The 23352-nt window shown below is 44.8% G+C and overlaps 1 protein-coding gene across 4 annotated transcripts; it reads right to left on the bottom strand.

Annotated features, from left to right (window-relative positions):
* Nucleotides 1-15146: 15146 nt before the first annotated feature.
* On the bottom strand, nucleotides 15147-22937 carry RAN (RAN, member RAS oncogene family). Of its 4 annotated transcripts, none has more exons than XM_081174496.1 (7): nucleotides 22726-22937; nucleotides 21689-21737; nucleotides 18148-18232; nucleotides 17353-17478; nucleotides 16684-16871; nucleotides 15647-15817; nucleotides 15147-15546 (listed from the first exon to the last, which is right to left on the bottom strand). In XM_081174496.1, the coding sequence occupies exons 2-7, from the start codon at nucleotides 21725-21727 to the stop codon at nucleotides 15502-15504; spliced, it is 654 nt and encodes a 217-aa protein (XP_081030622.1). In that variant the 5' UTR covers nucleotides 21728-21737; nucleotides 22726-22937; the 3' UTR covers nucleotides 15147-15501. The 4 variants fall into 4 exon arrangements, with proteins under 4 accessions (XP_081030622.1, XP_081030621.1, XP_081030623.1 ...); XM_081174495.1 differs by having other exon boundaries at nucleotides 21689-21740; nucleotides 22726-22936; XM_081174497.1 differs by lacking the exon at nucleotides 22726-22937 and adding an exon at nucleotides 22290-22431 and having other exon boundaries at nucleotides 21689-21740.
* Between the last annotated feature and the right edge of the window lie 415 nt (nucleotides 22938-23352).

The following is a 23352-nucleotide window of genomic DNA, read 5'->3' as shown; positions in this document are numbered from 1 at the left end:
GTCGCAACTGTATTAACGGTGTTAAGAAAAAGGAAACAAACTTGCAAGACGTTTCCGTCTTGCGAAGCAAGCCCATAGGGAAAATCGTCTTGCAAAGCAGCTCAAAAAACAAAAAACCCTTTCATCTAGCGAGTTTTTTGTCTTGCGAGGCATTCGTCTTGTGAGGTACCACTGTAGTAGGAAAAGTGCTGGGGGCTTATTCCAGTACAATAGTATAGATTTTTACTAAGATGTCCCGCTGAGTGCTGTGCGAGCTACTCCCTAGTAAGACAGCTTTTCCTATTTCCATTATGTGCTGAAGAGGCAAGCTTTTAGAGTGAAATGCAGCTTGCCTCTTCAGTGCACAAGCAGTTGTGAGAGTTGCCAAGGGCAAAAAGAGTGATGAATGAAACCAAGGAATCAGAATCACATTCCAAGTGGCAAAACAGGACTCTTTCATGTCCCCTCACATGATGACCATACCATAAGAACATATGATAGTCCTAAAGCACAAATCAGAACAAAGATCGCCGAAACAAATCTCAGCACTCTGGATTAAGTGTTCCTCTTTCTCACACCCCAATTCAATGCCTGTATGATACAAATAACTAGAACATGCAAATACAGCAAATCTGTGCAATATATTTCAGTTGAAAGCTGGATTTGTTTGTTTGCTTTGTTTTAATCAAAACAGAATTCTATAGCCCACTTTTATCACTCTACCCTCTCCGCACTTGGCCTGCTCTATGGAGATTTGGAAGATTAAAATTTGCATCCTTGTTCCCCCAGGTGAATTACTGAGCATATGCATAGTGCCATCTTTTTAGCTTCTGTTGGCTCTCCAGACATTGCTCTGCTGCCAAATGCCAGCGAGAACTCCAGCTTCCATGCTGGTCCCCGTGGGAATCGTGGTACAAAGCTAATTTGAGGCTGCACGCTGTGTCTCCAAGAAAACAATCTTATTCGGTGGGGGGGGGGCAGAAAAACAACATCCCTTCCATTATTCAAATATGCTAAGCTACAAGCAAATGTAAGTAGCTAACGCCATTGGGGAAACGGGTAGCTAATTAAAATGTAACACAGCTCGGCAAGATGTCATCAACCATTGAGTGGGGAAGGCCTTCAGATTCCCTTTCTATAGGACTACGGGGCTCAATTCAGCATGAAGCTGAAGGTTCTTATGGACTAGCAAAATACCTGCCATCACGATGGAGGGGGCAGCAGCCCTCACGTTAGCCATTCCACCAAGACCTTTGGGGGAACACACCCGTTTCCCCAGGTGAAAGTTGGACCACCCAGTGTCAACAGTGTCCCCAAGTTAATAGCAACCATTCACTTGGGGAAACAGATGTGTATTGGGGGATGTGGGCGGTGGTGGAACTAGCTGCTCTTGCACCCGGAGCAGTGGGGTGGGGCAATCGGCATGGCAATGTGATCCTTGGGGGGGGGTCCGATAGCTGCGCTGTGGTGCGATCCTCCTGGGGGGGTTCCAATTGCAGCGTGGCGGCGCAATCCTCCAGGGCATAGCTGTCAACGTTTCCCTTTTTTTTAAGGGAAATTCCCTTATTCCGAATAGGATTCCTCGCAAGAAAAGGGAAAAGTTGACAGCTATGCTCCGGGAGGATCCGATCGTTGCGCTGTGGTGCGATCCTCCTGGGGGGTCTGATCACGGCGCTGTGACGCGATCTTCCCTGCGGGGGTCCAGTCGCAGTGCAGCAGTGCGATCCTCCCGGTGGGGGGGGGCGATCGTGGTGTGGTGGCGTAATCCACCCAGGGAGGATTTTGTCCCCCCCCCCTGGGATTGGTACCCGGGGCAGACCGCCCCCACCACACTCCCCTTCGTACACCCCTGGATGTGCGCTGAACTTCTTCACTGTGCCTGGAGGTCCCAGTTTCTTAGTTAAACAAGCTGTCCCCTTCCTCAACAGTTTTGCCTCACAAAGGTTAATTGGAGCTGTAAACACAATCGTTCACCTCCATCATCATTAGAATCACATGGCTTCTTTCCTTTACATCGGGGTGGGGAACATCAAGCCCCACAGCCAAGTGAGGTCCTCCAGGACATGCTATCCAGCCCTTAGCACCTTGTGAAAATGCCTCTATCTAGCCTGGATAGAGGAAGGGAAGGTGTTTGTGTGCATGTTGAAACCTCTGGCTTCAAAGCAAGAATTACATACGTTGTTTGTCTGTTTTTGCTCCCGGCCCTGACATGTGCCCTCTCACCGGAATGTTTCCAGTGAAAGCATGTCTATCTAGGGCTTGAAAGGTTTCCTATTCATTGCCCAAAATCTTTAGTTGGGTTTCCTGACCAGTGCCGGATTTACGTATAAGCTAAACAAACTATAGCTTAGGGGCCCACTCTCTCAGGGGGCCCAAAAAAATTAAAGGAAAAAAGAACTGGATGTACATTTCCAAAATATAAGATAAAAAACAAATAAAATAAAACCTTCATACAGCAACAGTGTTGTGTAGGCTCCTATGATGTAAGTAATGGGCCCCACCTGCTAGCCTGCTCCCTAAAATTTGCTCATTTCTACATATAGGATACCTAAATTCTGCATGTGCAGATGGCTTTAGATACCTATTAGGTCCATAAATTACCTGAGCTCCACTGTGAGGAAGGAAGGATGGGACAGAAATTCAATAAAGGAATAAATGAAAGCAGTTGCCATATGTCCTCTTTTTCCAGGACACGTCCTCCTGGGTAGAGTCCTCACAGCGATCCATAGTGAAAAGAAGAATTCAGCAAAAGTGTCCTCTTAGAACACCATACATTTGGAGCATATTTAAAGCACATAACAATTTTGAGACCTGTAGTTTGTTACGGGTTCTGGGAATTTCAGCTCTGTGAGGGCCAAAATTCAGTTCCCAGGATTCTTTGGGGTATCAAGCGTTAAATGTATGGTATATATGCCCTAAATCTCTGCCCGTGTCTACCATCAACTATTCAAAGGTCTCCCAGCTCCCTCAAATGACTCTGTTCTTTCTCCCTCATCAACCCTTATGTCCAAGAGCACCTCCCCAAATACCTGCCTGATATCACTTCACTTTCATAAAACTCTCTGGTGATGTAGTCTCTTTTTAGGCTAACTTGTGGGTTATGTGGGAGACTGTTCGAGATTTTGAAACTTTGAGCTCAAATGCAGATGTTCCTCATTAAGGTCTCAAGGCCAGTGTTGAATGTAAATCAAAGGCATGTGGTGGGAACAGGCGTTGATTCCTTTGGGGTGGAGGGGGTGAATGTCCATAATTAGCATTCCCTTAAACCTGGGTTGGGGCTGGTATAGAGAAGCTGTCATCATGGAGGGATGATTAGTTCGGACCTTAGACGGAATTTTGCCTCGCAATTTTCAGCCAGCCAGCTAGATAAGATAGTTTTGTTATTTCCTTGGCTTCTGGGCAGTCTTTAATTTGTGTAATCGTTTGATGTCTTTTCTTCTAACAAAACCTTGTTTTTAAATAAGCTTTCTTGTGCTTTGATAAGAACTGGCTTCGGCTCGAGTTTCTGAACCTCCTAATCTTGACTGCACTTTTGAAAGTGGGTCATTCAACACAAACTACTTCTCAAAACTCAACTTTCCCATGTAGCCACCAGCTGGTGGCGTTCATCTGAAAGCAATGTCCCATCCTACACACTGGAATTTGAAACCAGCTCCCCAGGAAAATACCAGACTGTTGCATCAGAGCCTAGGCTGTGTACACACAATACCTTCAAAATATACTCAAATGAGATTCTTTCCCACAAAGAATTCTGGGCGCTGTGGTTCGCTAAGGTTTGCTGGGAATTGTAACTCTGTGAGGGTGGGGAAAACTACAGTGCCCAGAATTCCTTGAGAGAAAGAATGTGTTCTGAATGTGCTTTAACATGTGGAGTTTCAATGACCCAGGGGCTCCACATCTGTGGAATGGTCTCTCCAGTGAGGTTTGCCTGCTGCACTCAATGACCTCTTTTTTGGTGCCAGATAAGGACTTACCTCCTCCACCCTCGGTTTTTGATGGACTTAACTGATTTTATTCCACTTCCTGTGACTGCTGTGTGTTTGTGTGTGTTGCAGATGTTTAATGAGACACTTAATGTTTTATATGGATACTGTAATAATGGCATAATGCATTTATGTTTATGCTTTTAAATGCAAGTTTGCTTGGAGACCTTGGTAGCGAGAGACTAGTCAATATTAACATCAATAACAACAATGCTGGTGGGTGTGGCTTCCATCCCTGGTGCCCTGATCATTCAACTTCCCAAGAATGTAGCATTTATGGCAATCACCTAAAACTGTTGAGGTGTTCCCCCCCTCAATACTGGCTAGTTTTAGCTTTTTTTTAAAAAAAGCTCTAATACTTGGAGACTTAGGGAAGTTAAAAAGGTAAAGGATTCTATTTTACAACAAAATTGCTAAAACAAATTTATTATTATTATTTTATTATTATTATTATTATTATTATTATTATTATTATTATTATTATTATTATTATTATTATTACCCCACCCATCTGGCTGGGTTTCCCCAGCCACTCTGGGCGGCTCCCAACAGAATATTAAAAACATCAAACAATAAAAACTTCCCTAAACAGGGCTGCCTGTCTAAAAGTCAGATAGCTGTTTATTTCCTTGACATTTGATGGGAGGGTGTTCCACAGGGCAGGCACCACTACCGAGAAGGCTCTCTGCCTGGTTCCCTCCAACTTCACTTCTCGCAGTGAGGGAACCACCAGAAGGCCCTCAGAGCTTGACCTGAGTGTCAGGGCTGAACAATGTGGGTGGAGACACTCCTTCAGGTATACTGGGCCAAGACCCAGATGTGCCAGGAGATTTAAATTCTTTCAAAAACAGTTAACTCTCTCTCTCTCTCTCTCTCTCTCTCTCTCACTCACACTCACTCACTCTCTCTCTCACACACACTCTCACACACACACAAAAATTCAGTGGATGTTACAGGATTCTAAACAAGATGGTAAATGTACAGCTGATTTTTACTTTGTTTTCCTTAAGTTTAGGTCTTAAAACCTGGGGTTTCTAAAACAAGGTGGGACTTTCTGTCAGTTTTCCAAACTTCTCTAAATCTCTCTCCTGGGGCTCCTCTATTAGTATACCAGACCAGGGGATCACCACACCCCTCCTAACTGGTTTGGGATTGTTCTTCTCTTTCTCGAGAAGATCTATCCCCTTCTCACTGAACTGAGACACAAGTAGAGTGCTTCCTCACAACTCCACTTCTCCTTTCCTAAATTCTGCATCCCAGTTCTCACTTGTCTCTATACCAGTGTTTCTCAACCTGTGCGTCCCCAGATGGTGTTGGACTACAACTCCCATCATTCCTAGCCAGCATGATCAGTGGTCAAGGAAGATGGGAGTTGTAGTCCAACAACATCTGGGGACCCACAGGTTGAGAACCGCTACTCTATACTCTTAAAAGACACCAGTCACTCTCTGTTAATCTAACATCCAACTCAAGAGACCTCCTTCTCTGGATGTAGATCTTTCTCAGGGTGGATTTTACACACAGCTCAGAAGCTATACCCTTATCCAGCAGCCTTTCTCAAATGTGGCTTGGACATTTCTGGACTACCAGTCCCATCAGCTGACCATTGGAGTCTGAAAGCATCTGGGGAGTCAAGGCTGGAAAAAACTGACCTAAAAAGAAGAGCCATGTTATCAGGGCCAGCCCAAGACATTTTGGCACCTGAGGCGAACCACAAAATGGCAGAGAAGAAGGGGCGAGCGAAGATCTGCATCAGGAATAAAGGGGCAATAAGCACCTGTTGCCACTGTGGATCCTGCCGTCTGAAGCAGTCTCCTCACCTTGCCTCATAGATGGGCCAGCCCTGCATGTTGTACAAGAGAACTGCAGGACCCTCAGTAATCTTAATATTTTGGTGAGGATCCAAGCAGAAGGGATGCCTGTTGTGTTGAATTAACACCAGTACTGCTAAGGAGGGGCTTTTTGGCTTCCCCCACCTCCCTGCCACTCTTCTTTCCAGCTTGTTTGGATGCCTCAGATCAAGCTCTTTATTAAGTGTAATCATGCTCAATTTGTTCCACTAATTATGTGCAGCTGGGTGTCAGCCAGACAGCGCCACAGATGATCAGATTGCTGCTTGTTCCCAGTTCCCAAACTTTCCCTGCCTGGTGCAAGCAATAGAATTTGGGGCTTCGGGTGTCCTTCTTGGTTACCCAGATTGCCTTTAAAAAGAAAATAATAAATTGGTGGAGCTGAAGGATGGCAAGGAGCAATGGAGGAGTATTTTGTAGTCCTCTCTTCATCTCCAAGTAAGACTTTCCAGTTTTGCTTTTGCTTTGGGCAACAGAAATAGAAACTTTTTGTAGGAAGATATTTGGATGGTTCTGCATTAATCAGTAAGAATTTAGGGTCAACTCCCAGTTATTTTCACAATTGCAGGCAAAAAATGCAGAACTAATGCTAATATTTGCTTGTTGCTTGGTCTCTACATTCCTCACCTGCAAAATAGAAGAAGAAGAAGAAGAAGAAGAAGAAGAAGAAGAAGAAGAAGAAGAAGAAGAAGAAGAAGAAGGAGAAGAGTTTGGATTTGATATCCCGCCTTTCACTCCCCTTCAGGAGTCTCAAAGCGGCTAACATTCTCCTTTCCCTTCCTCCCCCACAACAAACACTCTGTGAGGTGAGTGGGGCTGAGAGACTTCAAAGAAGTGTGACTGGCCCAAGGTCACCCAGCAGCTGCATGTGGAGGAGCGGAGACGCGAACCCGGTTCCCCAGATTACGAGACTACTGCTCTTAGCCACTACACCACACTGGCTCTAATAATAGGATTATTTATTGATCTGTTTTTTTAAAAAACTGTATTGCCTGCCCTTCACCAAAAGGTCCAAGGCTTTGTTGAAACGATTACGAATATGAAAATAGTGGAATATTGACTGGTCACATTTACAGATGGGTGAATCTGCCTGTTTTGGTTTCTCCCAGATTGTCATACTTCCAATCTTAAATTTAGTTCTTCACATTTATTTCCATAGCCATTTGCATTTTTTTCCATAGAGCAAGCTGCAAGCCCTATCTAGTTTTATACCAGGTCTATTTCAAAATGGAGAAGATGGACCAGCCAGCCCCACATATTAGTTCCCCCCCCCCCAGGTTAAAAAAAAAAGGCAAAGGACCCCTGACAGTTAAAGGGTTACGGCGCTCATCTCGCTTTACTGGCCGAGGGAGCCGGCATTTGTCTGCAGACAGTTTTTCCAGGTCATGTGGCCAGCATGACTAAGCCGCTTCTGGCGAAACCAGAGCAGCACACGGAAATGCCATTTACCTTCCCACTGGATATTTATCTACTTGCACTTTGACATGCTTTCGAACTGCTAGGTTGGCAGGAGCTGGGACTGAACAATGGGAGCTCATCCCGTCGTGGGGATTCGAACTGCCGACCTTCCGATCAGCAAGCCCAAGAGGCTCAGTGGTTTACACCACAGTGCCAAATCTCATTGCCACAGACCCACAAGCTCATTAACCCCCTGGAAAGAGAGGAGACATACAGTTCCCTTGCCTCCAAGTTGTCCATCGGGGATCAGCTGGTTTTCCTCAACGGGGGTGAATTTGGCTGTGAAGTTTCCAGTTCACTGACTGCCAGTCCCATACGCATTTTATTGCTGTTCTTTAGTCGTGTCCGACTCTTCGTGACCCCCTGGACCTCATGCCAGGCCCTCCTGTCTTCCACTGCCTCCCGCAGTTTGGTCAAACTCATGTTGGTAGCTTTGAGAAGACTGTCCAACCATCTCGTCCTCTGTCATCCCCTTCTCCTTGTGCCCTCCATCTTTCCCAACATCAGGGTCTTTTCCAGGGAGTCTTCTCTTCTCATGAGGTGGCCAAAGGTTTGGAGCGTCAGCTTCAGGATCTGTCCTTCCAGTGAGCACTCAGGGCTGATTTCCTTCAGAATGGATAGGTTTGATCTTCTTGCAGTCCATGGGCCTCTCAAGAGTCTCCTCCAGTACCATAATTCAAAAGCATCAGTTCTTTGGCGATCAGCCTTCTTTATGGTCCAGCTCTCACTTCCATACATCACAGACGTCCTTAATGCACCCTGCTAAGCTACTTCAATGGAGTCTGTAGACGAAAGCTCCACTTGCTGATAGTCCTTTTATTTGTAATGTGGTGCTTTCTTTGCCCTTCCTACATATATCCAGGACAATATATAACATATATTTTTAACTTCCTTTGTTTTCGCAGTACAACAGGAAAGGTGACCAAGAATAAAAGGGGCATTAACTCGCTTGAGATGTCACAGCAAGTGGTTGTGGTTGCAAGTGGATATAATTAAGGAGGAAAGACGTGCAAAGGGAGGGAGGTGGGAACAGAAGAAACATGGCGCAAAAAGCTGCCTGCACAGTGTGTTCACACCATTCTGAGAACTGGCTTTATAAAGAGAACAACGTAACAGAGGCAATGCTGGTCTTTAGGGGCGTAGCTCAGTGGCAGAGCTTCTGCCTTGCATGTGGAAGGTCCCAGGTTCAATCCTCACCATCTCCAGGTGGTGCTGCCAGTCAGTGCTGACAATACTGATCTAGATGGACCAGTAGTCTGTTACTGCAGGATAAATACTTTTAGTTAATGTTCTTTTTATCTTCTGTTGTGTTTTGAATTTGGCACTGTATTTTTTATTTTAAAAAAAACACCTTTAAGTGACTTTAAGCAAATTCTAGTAAGCAACAAATAATGAACAAATAAATATTTGTTCTTCTTGCAGTCCTAAATAAATATTCAGGAATATTTTTTTAATGCATTTATTGAATACATTTAAGTACATTTATTGTACTTAAATATTTGTTGTTGCTTTTAGAGTCTTTTGAGGAGTGCAGGCGTGAAGGGCTTGAAGACTGTATTTCTGATCACAGACACACAAATTGAGGAAGAAGGATTTTTAGAAGATGTTGATAGTGTGCTAAACACTGGAGAAGTCCCCAACCTTTTTGCAGCTGATGAAAAGCACAAAGTTATGGAGGTGCTTCTCCTCCCATTGGAAACAACAGGAGGGCCAGAGGACGGCTATTACTTCCTCTCCCTTTTCTTTGGATGTTTTAAGCTACCCTGTGCTGCAGCTTAATACAGTTGACATATATAAAAGTTAGGCTAAAAGGCAGGTGCGGTTCATCAACTCAAGTTGCAGAGCTTGCATGGGTGCATAGCTCCATCATGTGGGCTCTCAGCACAGTGGGAATATTTCTCTTTTAAAGCTGATCATTTTTCTGCTCTCCATCAGGCCTTGGCTGCAGCAGGCTTTGCTCCAACCAGCTCAGAAATGAGCAATTTTCGCAAGAGCACATCACGCCTGGCCTGCACTGGAGCTGTGACAGGGCCTGTTCCGCCAAGCCCTGCTTGGATCACACATACACACAAAACCCCTGGAAATTGGGGAAAACGGATTGTTTTAAGATTACAGCAGAGGTGGATAGTTCCAGTAGCCATAACTGGATCCTTCACTGCTGGGTGCTTGGCCAAGAGTGCAGTGCTTTTTTCCCTACACCCAAAAGTGCCGGATCACACCTTCCTCAGAAGACCTACCCCAGAGCCCAGAGAGGATACAGTCATACCTCGGGTTACAGACGCTTCAGTTTGTGTTTTTTCAGGTTACGGACCCGTCGAAAACCAGAAGTACCAGAACAGGTTACTTCCGGGTTTCAGAAGTCACGCATGCACAGTAGCACCGAATCGCAACCCGCACATGCGCAGACCCGCCACTGCAGGTTGCGAATGCTACGGGTTGCGAATGTGCATCCACACGGCTCACGTTCGCAACCCGAGCATCCACTGTATATCACAGGGGTAGGCAAACTAAGGCCCGGGAGCCGGATGCGGCCCCCCCAGGCTCATAAATCCGGCCCGCGGAGCGAAGCTGGAACCCACCACGAAGCCGAGACTCCTGCAATGGCCACAGGAGGAAGAGGCCAAGCAGCGGCGGCTCTGCCAATCAAACACTGTTTTTGGTTTACCTCAGCACAGCGCAGGGACATCTCTGTCAATCAAACGCCGCACACTGGTTTGACTGGCAGAGCCGCCGCCACTCAGCCGCTTCCTCCTGCCCCTGCCGCCCTGGTGTTCCCGTGGGCCAGAGAGCGTAGCGGATGAGCTCGCTCTGCCTACCCGCTTCATGAGAAGCGGTGGTGGTGGTGGCAGCCCCTGGGAAGATAAGTGAAGCGCCTTCTTTCTCTAGGCGGGAAGCCCATTTTGTGCCACTGCTGCCAGCACTTCGGCAAATGAAGCAAGCGCAAACTGAGGCGGCGGCTGGGGAGGGACAGTGGACTGGCCCCCTGTGGAAAAAGTTGGCTGACCCCTGATGTATCATGTGAACCAGAGCTGTTTAGGGCCTTGCTCTGCTGATGAATGGCTTTGCCGTGCATCACCTGATAGCTGCGAGCTGCTCCTCCGGCTCACCTGTGCCACCCCAGAGCCCGTACAGTATATCCTCTTCGGGCTCTGGGGAGGGTCTCCTCATGACCCGGAGGTGCAGCGAGGCTTTGGTGAAGCTGGTCAGGTCTCTCCCACTTCCGGGACCCAGCTGAGAGGCAAGATTCATTCCCCTCTCTCCTCACAACAGTTCTAAGAGCTTGACATAGTTGGGACAAGTGAAGCTAGTTATCTGTACACGTGCAAAGCTCTGCCTCAGCTGGTTGGTGGTGATCACGATTCTGTCTTCACTTGCAATGATAAAAAGAAGAAGCACATGGGAATTAAACTGAAAGAGATCCAGAATGACAATACATTTTTGAAACTGCAAAGAGGTTTGGACGTTTGTGTGCTCTGCAGAGATAAACACCTCCACTCCAGTTTTTTAAGGCCTCTTTTTTGTGTGGAGTTACCTGAATTCCAAAATAATCAGAGGCCTTCTCCTTGTGCCCCTCCTGCAGAAGGTGGTGGCAAAGAGACAGACCTTCGCAGTGGTGGTGGGCCATTTCTGGATTCCAACAGTAACCAACATTAACATATTTTCAGCAACAGGCAAATGTGTTTCTGTTCTCCCAGGCATTTTGAGTACAGTGGTACCTCGGATTACATATGCTTCAGGTTACAGACTCCACTAATCCAGAAATAGTACCTCGGGTTAAGAACATTGCTTCAGGATGAGAACAGAAATCGTGCTCTGGCGGCACGGTGGCAGCAGGAGGCCCCATTAGCTAAAGTGGTGCTTCAGGTTAAGAACAGTTTCAGGTTAAGAATGGACCTCCGGAACGAATTAAGTACTTAACCCAAGGTACCACTTTACTAATATCTTTGTATTACATGGATCTTTTTCTGAGACACTGGTGAACATGCCCAGGTGATGGGTTTTGGAGAGCGGGGTATTTACTTATTATGCAGTGTATGAATAGTAAAGGTAAAGAGACCCCTGACCGTTAGTTCCAGTCGTGGCCAACTCTGGGGTTGCGGCGCTCATCTAGCTTTATTGGCTGAGGGAGCCGGCGTACAGCTTCCGGGTCATGTGGCCAGCATGACTAAGCCGTTTCTGGCGAACCAGAGCAGCACACAGAAACGCCATTTACCTTCCCGCCAGAGCGGTACCTATTTATCTACTTCCACTTTGACGTGCTTTCGAACTGCTAGGTTGGCAGGAGTGTATGAATACTTTAATTTAAATTTTAGAATACAAAATACAACTTTAGTTAGGTCACACCGGATTGTATTCAACTAAATTCTACTCTGATTCAGCCCCCTGAAATAAATGGGCATGACTTGGTTTAGTAATTTCAGTAGGTCAACTCTATGTAGAATTTAGACTTTGGGATAGTGACAAAATAAATTCTAAAAATCATGGTTAAAAGGCTTTTCTTTACCTGAATGAAGCTCGCTCATGAGTTTCGTTGTGCATTTCTTTGCTGGGAACCAGCTGCCAATTCTAGCTTCACTACTGGTGTATACTGAGCAAACACATACAAGCACAACCTTCACACAATAGGCCAAAAGGTAAAGGGCCCCTGGACGGTTAAGGCCAAAGACTATGGGGTTGCAGCACTCATCTCGCTTTCAGGCTGAGGGAGCCGGTGTTTGTCCACAGACAGCTTTCCAGGTCATGTGGCCAGCAGGACTATATCACTTCTGGTGCAAAGGAATACCTTGGCGGAAACCAGAGCATACAAAAACGCCATTTACCTTCCTGCTGCAGCAGTACCTATTTATTTACTTGCACTGGTGTGCTTTTGAACTGCTAGGTTGGCAGGAGCTGGGACAGAGCAACGGGAGCTCACCCTGTCACAGAGATTTGAACCTTCCAATCAGCAAGCCCAAGAGGCTTAGTGGTTTAGACCACAGTAAACGGTGCTTCCATGCAATCTGGTTTCCATCAGTGTTCCATTGCATATTTAATATAAAAACTGAGGACATTTTTTAGTAGAAATATAGTCATCTTTAAGCTTCCTGATCTGGGATTAATCTTTTCACTCCAAGCTGCTACATGGGACTACCTCCTCCCTGCCAAAAAAAAGTTTACATTTTTGCACCTCATCTTCCTACCCCTAGTAACTGGCAGTTGTAAATCACATGCCTGTCTGGGACAAGCCTGGGAAAGGTAGAATGTCTTATCTCTTCCACTGCGGGTACTATCACAATGTACTTTCACTTTTAACACAAATTACTGCCGTTATAAATTGGCACTAGGCTTAATTTTGCCTAACCTAGACTTTAATTATATTATAATTGTTTCATTACCATTTAACACCAATGTTTACATTTCTCTCTGCAAACCCACAGACAGTACACCTTCACCTCATAGCTTACAAAAGTTCATGCCAAAGAAATGTGACAGTCCTTCACATTTTCCTGGTTTTATTATTGTATGTCCACTTTTAAGGCTTGCAGTCTTTTTGATATACCATTAAACTACAATGGGCACTTTCCCCCTATATACACAAAAACCTAAGGCTGTCAATGAACAGTCACCGTTGGAGGATTTGTAGTGCTGCATCTTTTGCAGGAAACCAGGGCAGGGAAGGAAAAGATTCTGAAATGGCAGCTTTCAACAAGAGCGGAGGTTTGAATTAAGCAAGACCCAGAACTATGAGAATATGAGGCAGGTCCAGAGAGCTGAAAGTATATGGGAGGGACTTGAAGCTGTGAGTATATATGCACCTCCCCCCCAAAAAAAGAAATTACAGTACCATCCCACATTGTATTTCGTTTCTGATACACCATGTGTTGCCTTCAACATGAAGTTCCTAATTCGAAGAACTTTAGAAAGTATGCTTTATTCACAAGCAAACAGTCATGTAAGTACATTCACCTACTGAACTTCAACCTTCTTTAGCTGAACAAGCAGACAGGCCTGCTCTTAAGTCTAGTCATCTCAAAGATACATATAGCAGCATGGGGAGGGGTGAGCAAAGGGGGCTGCAGAATAGGGCAAGGCCTGTAAATGGTGGTGACCTATGTGCAAGTGAAAATTGAAAAGGGTATAAGCAGAAGGGTAGAGGGGGAAAGGGGGGCAAAGTGAAAATGGGACTGCAAAGGGGGCTGCAAAATAGCAGGAGGCATGGGAATGGAGTTGAGAGCAAGGGCGTAAAAGGGTCTGAACAGGAGAGGTGGCTTCACTAATTGGGCAGGTGAAAAGGGTGCTTAGCAGTTGCAACATGTTGGATCAGGAAGATGCGGGTTACCAATATAGGTTGTTTGTGTGCAAAGGGGAGCACAAAAGGAGAGTTGTGACATAGGGGAGGTGCTTAAACCAGCTGCAGTGGGGCTGTGAAACGGAAGTTTCAGAAATGGGAGTTGGGGAGGTAAAAAGCGAAAGTAGTTGCATGGAGTGGGAAGGGAAAGATCTAGTGGGTTAATATGGTGGGAATGGTAGGGGGTGGCAAGCAGAGGCACAGCCCCTAGCATCCCAGTATTTTTGTTATCTTATCAAAGGATGCAAGCCAGAAAGAAGACTTCCTCGTTTAAGTCCAAGGATTTAATTACAATTTCTTTCACTATATTTCAATAGATCTGTTTTAAGTTGAATTTCTTAGGATCTGGGTCATACATACATTCTAAGATTGTGCGGAGATACGATTTTGGCAGCTTGGAAGGCTATAGTTTAGTAGCAACAATAGCACTAAAACCATGCACCACACCAATTGTGGGAACAGAGTATGGCTGAGATGCAAGAATAGAGCCACTCTATAATTGCTCAACATGACTAAGATGGGTCCATTAATTTCAATGGATCTACTTCTCATAAGGCAGGTTAGTTGAATAGTTTCTGTTGAAATTCCCTAGCTCAAGAACTGAAATTAACTACACCATGTACTTTGGAATCACATTAACATACAGCCAGAGTAGTGTCGTGTTCATTCTACATGCTCTCCTTTTACTGTATTTATTGCCAATATAGGATCTCTCTCATGACATGGTTTATAAAAATTTAAGAGCCTAAACACTGGTGTTTCCTTTTTCCAGCGTTTCTCCTTCCCATGATTTTTCTTGCTTTGGGCCCAGCCTCACCAGAACAGAAACCAAGTAGCTAGCAAAACACCATGGCCATTTGAAAAATTGTGAATAGCTTCTATGCAGGGTGGAATTTTATTTAGAAGTGCAATGCTAGAGAGGTAAGCCCTTTGCTCACCTGACATAACTCTATGACCTGGAAAGCAAACTTCCACAGGCAATTAGTGTCTGAAGGAAAGCTTCCATATACACTGGCAGAGGAAATGGTTACCGCCCCACCTTCCCAGCACACAACGAAAACCGCCCACACACTACACAACTGGTTAACATGCACAGCACTTTAGGATGCTTTAGTATTACACTTTATTTGGCTAGCCTCTCCTAACTTGTACAAAGGAAAGTGAACTGGTAATTTAAGAATAAAGTCCCATAAAACTTGCTTTCAGTTAATTTGCTACAAAGTGCTGCTTCAAAGATATAGTACAGTATTGCCTATCTGCAGCCCAGTGATGAAACTGTTTCCTACTGCATGCCTTTACAGTGCTATGGACAAATCTCCAAAAGGCAGACCTAACTGATTAGGCCCAATGCTGCAATTTCAATTCAACCCCTACACAATCCAATTGTCTTAAATCCAAGTATGGCAGCTTTTCCAGAATGTGAATTTACTCTGATGCTAGCCAGAGCACTTGGCCTGTTTAGGGTTAAGTGTTTTTACTCTGCCCCAATTTGGTTGAAGCTTTGAGGACTCTGAATAACTATTCTTAAATTCATGAAGAGTCACTTGCTTGGATATTTGAAATACAACTTTATTATGGTCTAAAGAAAAAGGAATGGGAATGACAGTAACAAACAAGATTTACCACTGAATACTGTGATGCGACTGCAGCAGTCAGATTCGAAACTCAAAATGGGGAGTAAATTGCAGTCCAAAACAGCTAAATATGCAGGTCCAAAATGAAGGAATTTTTTTTAACTGCCACATTCACTCCAAAGCCCATTCTCTCTTTCAGCATTTCAAAGATTAAAGCACATGTTCTGCTCAGCTAGAATAATAAAGTGGCAAACACGCTGCACCACTGACATCACAGGACAGTTGCCTATAAAACTAGACTTCTGACGCTGGGCTCCAGCTTCACTCCCTCACAGATCATCATCTTCATCTGGCAGTGCAGTGGTCTGAGCAATCTGGAATGGGGGGAGAGGGAAAACAAGTTTAGTAACATTCTAAAGTCAATGGCAACAACAAGCAGATCAAGCTCTCAAGTCCTTTTATGAGCTCATTTACCTGTAAATCTTGCTCATACTGTGCTGCCAATGCTGGATCCATAACGACCTCTGGTGGTGCAAGAGCAGGCATGGCAACGAATTCCAAGTTGGGATCTCCAATTAGCTTTCTTGCCAGCCAAAGAAAGGGTTTCTCAAAATTATAGTTACTCTTGGCTGAAATATCGTAGTACTGGAGGAAAAGAGAGATTGTGCATTTAGAAACAAACCAGAGGGCAATCAGTGTCCATATGTTGTTGCAGAAACAAAGTCCTGCAGCAGCTTACAACACATACTGTTTAACTGTGGCACAAGCCCTGCAGATTCATGAAGAGTTTTCCTCAATGGGCATATAAGCCCAATGATTTCTCTCCCACTACAAGGTGGAAAATTAACATTGCATAGAACCTCAGAAGACTTGTGCACTACCACCACTAGGCCTGGGTTTGAGGGCCAGAGTGTGATGGCACTTTCACCTGGCGGTGTATCGTGGATGTGCCTGCCTGCCAGTGCCTGGCACACATAGGCTGTAGCTTGTTCATCCCTCTGCTTTTCAACATGGCAATGTATCACTGTATTGTAATGTTTGACTGGCGATACATCACGACGCTGAAAAGCTGACATAGCCCAGTCCTAATTACCACTTAATCCCATTCTGAATATTGGAGCCCTCATGTAGACATTCAAGTATGGTACAATGCTTTTAGTCCCAATGATTTTCTGTATCCCTCTAGTCGTATCTGTATGCATAAACATACACCCAGCTGTGGAGTCTTGAGATGTCCTTGATGCAACTAGTTGACAAAAGTAGAATTATCTTCCAATGAACCTTCCTTTAACATAGCCTTTTACATACTAATCATCAGAAGGAATTTAGAAGTAGACTTCATTATCTAAATTTTTCTAAAGCAAGCAGCTGAGAAATGTAATGTGAACTAAGAAACCAAAATTACAGAGGACGGGGCTCCTTTACTTCTTCCCAAAACAACTGACACACCACCCTACTGCTTTTGTCTTCCCATCTTAACTATTATCTTTAGCAGGAGAACTTTATCTTACCTGCAGGTTCTTCTTCCTGTGAAAGACAATCGACTTTGCTTTGACTTTCCTGTCCTTGATATCCACTTTGTTGCCACACAAAACTATGGGGATATTCTCACACACCCGTACCAGATCTCTATGCCAATTGGGTACGTTCTTGTATGTAACTCTTGATGTTACATCAAACATTATGATGGCACATTGAGCTAAAAAGTTGAAACGATTTGTAGTTAATTAACAGGGATCAAACTCACACGATGTACAGCTATCCAAACTCAAAATCTACTATTTTACAGGTGCTCCTTTAACAGACCCACCAACCCTTGATGTGTTACCTCAAAAACTGACCTTAGCAGCTTTATTTTTATGATTAAAGAGCCCACAACCCAACATTTCAAAATAAAGCATGAAGATGGCAAAAAACCTCTGCTTAAGTTGATTTAGTTACTTTCTGATGTCTTCCAACGAAAGTCCTGCACAATTGTGATAATCTAAAACATAACACATTGGTGCAGACCAAACCTTCACAAGCAGCTGCCAGTGATTACATTGGCAGATGCCCTTCAAAAAGCCAAATTAAAACTAGAGGTTGCTGCAATTAAATTACAGACATTTCACACTCTGGTCAGGTAGCAAAAATGTGCTTTGAGCAGTTAATCAGTCCAAATAGCTGTGCAGACAACTTACCTTGGATGTAGTAGCCATCTCGCAGACCTCCAAATTTCTCCTGTCCAGCTGTGTCCCATACATTAAATTTAATAGGACCTCTGTTAGTGTGGAACACCAGAGGATGAACTTCAACACCCAGAGTAGCTGCAATTACATAAAATTCTAATTGAAATATTGACCTGTAGGCTATCAGCAAGTGTGACAAAACATGAGGAAAATATGATCCTTCACTTATGTAAGGGTTATTCACCTTCACCTGTTTAATAAGACTGACCATCATAAACCACTTGCCCAGAACAATGGGATGTTTTTTATCTTGTCGATTAAAGATCTAAGATGCCTGTGATGCTGCCTTTAAAGGCCTCCATTTAAATAAGGGATGGAGAAACCTGAGGTTCTCCAGAAGTTGCTGGGCTCCAACTCCAGGCTGGGGCTGATGCAACTTGCAGTCCAGTATTAGGTTCATCAGCCCTGATCTACAGCTTCACATTTTTCATTGCATGATCTGGTACATTCTTTCCCTAGAACCAATTTATTTTGCCTACCGCCCTCCCCTCTTCCAAGATCAATCAACTGACAAAGGAGAAAAAATCCAATTGTGTTACAATTCAGATGCCCCCTTAACTTATAGTGTTAAGTCACACAACTGTAAATGCTCAAAAAAACTTGTACATTACAAAAAACACATTACCACTTTATTTTACTGAAATCTACTTTGCCAAAAAAAAGGCACCAAAGTGAAACGTACATAGATAAAAGATTACATATCACTAATATAGCAGCATAATAGAAAAAGGAAGACATTTGACATACCTACATACTTCTTCTCAAATTCACCAGTCAAGTGACGTTTTACAAATGTTGTTTTACCAGTACCACCGTCACCAACCAAAACAAGCTGTTGAAATACAAATTTAAAGAATTCAGATACTTTTGTACTGCAACTACATCCTAGGTTAACTTCTACCAACAATGGAACTATTTCTCCAGCTAGACAGGTAAAGAGGTGAGAGTTTTAGGCCAGGGCAGGGGAAATCCTAGTTCAAATCCCCACATAGCCATGAAGTTCGCTGGCTGGCCTCAGCCCAGTAATTCACTCACAACCTAACTTTCCACAAAGGATTGTTGTGGAGGGTGGGTGGAGGTAATTAAGGGGAACCAAATATGGCACCTTGAGCTACTAGAAATAAAGAATGTAAAACAAATGTATTAAGTACTGGGGTTTAAGATAGCTAATTTACATTAAACCACTTTAAAACTCAAATACTGCATCAACTGCAGCCAATAGCTTATTTCATTTCATTATTAAATTTATATACTGCCCTTCATCCAAAGATCAGTGGTATACAACATATTCAAAATGAAAACACAAAATACATAACAAAGTAACAACCCCCCCCATAACCTCCTTTCCACAAACACATTTAAAAGGTCATAGATTGTTTTTATCAGTCAAAGGCCTGGTTGAAGAACATTTTTTTTCTTTTCTTAATTTTTTTTATTGAATTGTTATGCAAATACAAATGAAACAAAGTATAAAAACATTTCAATTGAATACAAAAAAGAAAAGAAACAGAAAAAAGAAGAGAAAAAAGACAAAGAAAAAGTAAACACAGCAAACGCAAAAAGTAAGAACATAAGTATAATACAAGGTAACTTTAATAGACAGCCCAAAATGTCATTTCTTTACCGAGATGCTGACCCTTATGGGGTGAATCTCTTTTTATTATACTTTTGGTTTTTTGACTACTATTGACCTCACAGTGGTTCATTTCTTATAACTAAAGCAATTTCTCTGTATTTCAATATATTCCTCATCTTGGTATAAAGGAGACATTTTCCTACTTACAGGTTTATTCTAAACACAACCAAATCTTGGTTGTTGAACCCTGACTCGATAGGTAGATATTTAGGCTTCCCCATTCCTTCTGGACTATTTTATTTGACTTGTTCCTTAAGGCTTCAGTCAACTTAGCGAGTTCCAAGTACTCGCTCAGCTTCTGTAGCCAATCTTCTCTAGTTGGTATATGGCCACCCTTCCAGTACTTGGCTATTAGTACCCTAGCCGCCGTCACTGCATAGAAAAATAATTTTGATCTTTCTTCTGGGATATTGTTAGTTAGAATCCCAAGAAGGAATGATTCTGTTTTTTTGTGAAATGTGATTTTTAGTAATTTTTTCATTTCCTTGTAGATCGTGACCCATTTTTTTCATTTCTGGGCACGACTACAACATATGAAAGGTTCCCACATTTTCATCTGGTACCTAAAGATATGCAAGTAAGGCACCAAGCGAGCCTCCTGGGGAGAGCATTCCACAAGCAGGCAGCCACTGTAGAAAAGGCCCATTCTCACATTGCCACCTAGTCCAGGTCAGTTCTTATTGGGAGATGTGGTCCTTGAGGTGGTATTGTGGTCCTGAGCCATTTAAGGCTCTATAGGTTAATCCCACAAAAAAATTACACACTGGCACATGTCCATTCTACCAGACTTTATAGGACTAATTCAGAGTAAGTGGCATATAGCTGCCATGTAATATGTTCATAACCATAACCAATGCCACTTCAACCAGGCCTAAAACCTATAACCTACCCATCTTCAAGATGAGTAGAAAACCAAACAGATGACAAAATGTTCTTTTTGCACATTGCCTGGGATAGAAGAGGAAGGTAATACCATAGGTGCTGGCCCTCTAAGATTTAATTCGGAGGAAAATGTACAGTACATGGCTTACATTCAGCCTAGTGCGTATATACTGCATAGACTAGTTGGACTAGTAGAGGAATAAAATTAATTTACATTTTTACGCATCTATCTATCGGGGTCTGCAAAAACCGCAAAGGGTGATAAATAACTTTAACCTAAATAACTTTTAACCAATGTGACTGGTCTATGGGTGTTGGCAGACCACTTAAGGATTTTCTGCCTGCTCTAACAATTGTCATACTGTGCTAGGTGTTGTATGGTTTTTAATTGCATTTTGAAAACACACCATGTACCACCTGAACAAAGCTCAGGGACCACTAGTAATCGGTGGATCAGAATTTGGGAACTTCTGCTCTAGAGCAAATTAGGGGGCACTGGGGGGAGAAGAGGGAGAGTCCTTTCAGGTCTACTTGTTATTGCTCAACAATGGAAGGAACTTCTAAAATACTGTGCCAAGAGAGGCTTGGGTTAATAACAACTGGAACTTCGCTCTATCAGAACACCTCACAAATCATCAGTGACTAATCAAAGGTATCTCCAAAAAAAGATAAGTTTGACATCTGGTCTCACTTTTTCTCTTTTACTGAACAACAGCATATTTTAACGCCACCATCATTACAGAGCTGTCTGTGAAGGGGATATATTGATTGAAAATGTATTGTAACATTTGAATAAATGTGGGTTCTTGGGGGGGGAGGTTGAAAAAAGTCTACTTGTGAGGTGTTGGATGTCAATACTTTTTCCAAGATGTGAAATGTAGTGATCTGTACAAATTTGTACAATCACTTCCCTGACTGAGCTATTATTAATCCAACCAAAAGGCAAGATAGTACTTCATGCATCTGAGACTATACTGCCCTTAGATCTCTACTTTTAAAGGCTTACAGATAACTCAGCTGTGGAAGCATAATAAGTGGAAAGTAGTTTTTTTAATTGAACATGTGACATTAGAAAGAAATTGCACAAGTCACACATTATGCCAAAAAAAGCGCTGAAGGAAGCAAAGGAATTGCTATTGAAAGCATACAACACAATTTACTGTATATGGCTCACTGTAAAATGGAAAAAAATCTTAAAAGTCCCAAACATCCATAACTCTGCCTACCTATTTAAATATGTCCCATTTTAATTGGTAACTTAATCAAATTGTAATTTGTATAGCCCTGGCAGAAAAGTTGAGCATCAAGTCCTCTCTTGAATAAATAATGTAATCAAAACCTATGGAAACGAAGACAGACACCCAAGCCTCCAATCCTATACACACTTAAATGAGAGTTAAATCCAATTGAACTTAATGGACCCTTTTCTAAGTAAGCATGCAGAATTGCATCCCCCACATGTCCGATCCCAAACAAACCTAGGAGACTTTTAAGATTTACAAGGTCCATTTTGTTTTTATCGACCTTAAGCAAGCAGCTCTCAGAAGCCTTCTCAACAGAGGAGTGGGGTTTAAAAAAATAAATAATCCTAACAAAACGGCCCGCCATGGTTACAAGACATGTAGCCTAACGAACATCCTTGTGGGTTTTAACATCAGCCTAACAAAGGAAGCTCCCAAGCTAGTATCCAGGCGTTTTAAACAAGTGGTTTCTTTTAAAGAGAAAGCAAGAAAATAAGGGAAGTGTGGGTGTCCCGGCCTCGCTCCTTACCTTAAACTGCACTTGCGGTTCTCCCTGCGGGGCGGCCATGCTGCTGCGTCTACTGAGAGAGAGAGAAAGGCCCGATTGAGGTTAAAAAGGAAAAGAAAGAAAAAACTCCCGTGCTGCGCTCATCTGCCCACGCCGCCCAAAAGGCGCGTGGCTCGCTCTCCATCCGGGTCAGGGAGGAAGCAGTAAATGGCGGCCAAGGGTTTTTTTTTGTGTGTGTGCGCGCGCGCGCCTTTCTTTCCCCGCCCTCCATGCTCTCCCTCTCACCCCCCCATTCCCCCCCCAGGATGGCTCAGCAGAATTGAGAAACTGCATTAAATGGGGAGGGGGGGAGAGTTGCTATTGGCGTGGGCAGGCAGAGAGGAAACAATATTTTAGAATATAATCTAAAGACTACCCCCCGCCAAAAAAAACCATATCCAAGGCCTTCCACCTTTTTTCCATTTTCTACGTTCCCAAACCAGCATGCATCATATATACGCACACATAAGGATTTAACACGGAAGGAATGGGGGGGCTCCCTCTCGTTTCTTCCCCCTCCCCCCGCGCGTCGACCCTCCCATCATCTCCCCCCCCCCCGGAATCCCCGTCCCCCCGCACTCACTCGCGCCCTCGAGCCGGTGGGGGGGGGGCGGAATGCGGTTCTCTCTCTCTCTCTCCCTCAACGGCCTCCCCTCCAAACCGCCGTTCCGCGCCTCGCCTCCCGACTAACGGCGCGAGGAGGGGAAGGGACCGCGAGGGATTGTGACGCGGGCGCGCGACGGAGCGCGTGCGTCCGCGTCCCCGCCGCCGCCGTTCCCCTCCCCCCCACCCCGTCGCCGCATCCCGAACCCTCCCCTCCCCCCCCCACCGCCGGCGTGAGGTAAATCCTGGGCCTCTCTCCTCAGGAATCACGCGAGGAGGCCCGAGAGCTTCGAAGGCCTCAAAGGCCGCTTCCTCGGGGAGGCCTCCTCGCCGTCGCCGCGGAGAGGCCGCCGCTTCGTTCCTCATGGATCTCTTTCTCTCTCTCCCCCCCCACCCCGTTAACCGCCGTCCATTACCTTCTCGATGCGTCTCTCCGCTCTTCCTCTCCCGCCGCCTCCTCTTCTGGTTTCTTTCTTTCTTTCCGTGTGTGTGTTTAAACTGGGCGGGCGGCTGAGGAAGAAGATGGCGGAAGCGCGGCGGTTCAAATAGCCGTAAAAAGAACGAGGCAAAGGCGGGCTCGGCTCTGGGTGGGTTGGGAAAGGCGGGAGGGAGGGAGGGCCTGCGTGCGCGCGCACGGCGGGAGACGCGACGACGTCGGGGGGCAGCACGCAACGGACGCCTAGAGCGCCGTGGGAGGAGCCGGGTTGTCACGTGGGGGAGGGTTGAAACGCGCCGCGCGGGGAGTCGCGTGGGACTTGCGCGCATGCGCGGCCCCGTCTCGAAGGCCGCCCGTAGCCTGGAAGTACACTTTTTGTCCTGGGCGCGCGTGCGCATTAGGCACGCAAGCGGCCCGGCGCTGAGCCTCGAGTGGGAGATAGTGGCGGGAAAGCCTTGTTTTCCTTCTTTCCCCTCCCTCTTCTTTCCCCTCCTCCCTCCGTCTTTCCCACAGAGTTACCCTCTCCTGCGCTCGGGGCGCCTCTTACTGTTACTCACTTCCAGGGCCGGGAGACCGTCCATGAGGCAGAGCCAGGCGCCTCAGCTGT

Source organism: Podarcis bocagei (genome assembly GCF_964188305.1).
Source record: "Podarcis bocagei genome assembly, chromosome: 16".
Lineage (NCBI taxonomy): Eukaryota > Metazoa > Chordata > Lepidosauria > Squamata > Lacertidae > Podarcis > Podarcis bocagei.
Note: the sequence above shows the minus strand (reverse complement) of the source record. Positions and strands in the feature narration are given on the sequence as shown.

Bases quoted from the DNA above. Each gene is read 5' to 3' on its own strand.
- RAN (XM_081174496.1), bottom strand. From the start codon at position 21,727: ATGGCCGCCCCGCAGGGAGAACCGCAAGTGCAGTTTAAG. The intron at 18,233-21,688 runs GTAAGGAGCGAG...GTATTTCAACAG, and splicing joins AACCGCAAGTGCAGTTTAAG to CTTGTTTTGGTTGGTGACGG. The intron at 16,872-17,352 runs GTAAGTTGTCTG...TCAACTTTTTAG, and splicing joins AGATGGCTACTACATCCAAG to CTCAATGTGCCATCATAATG.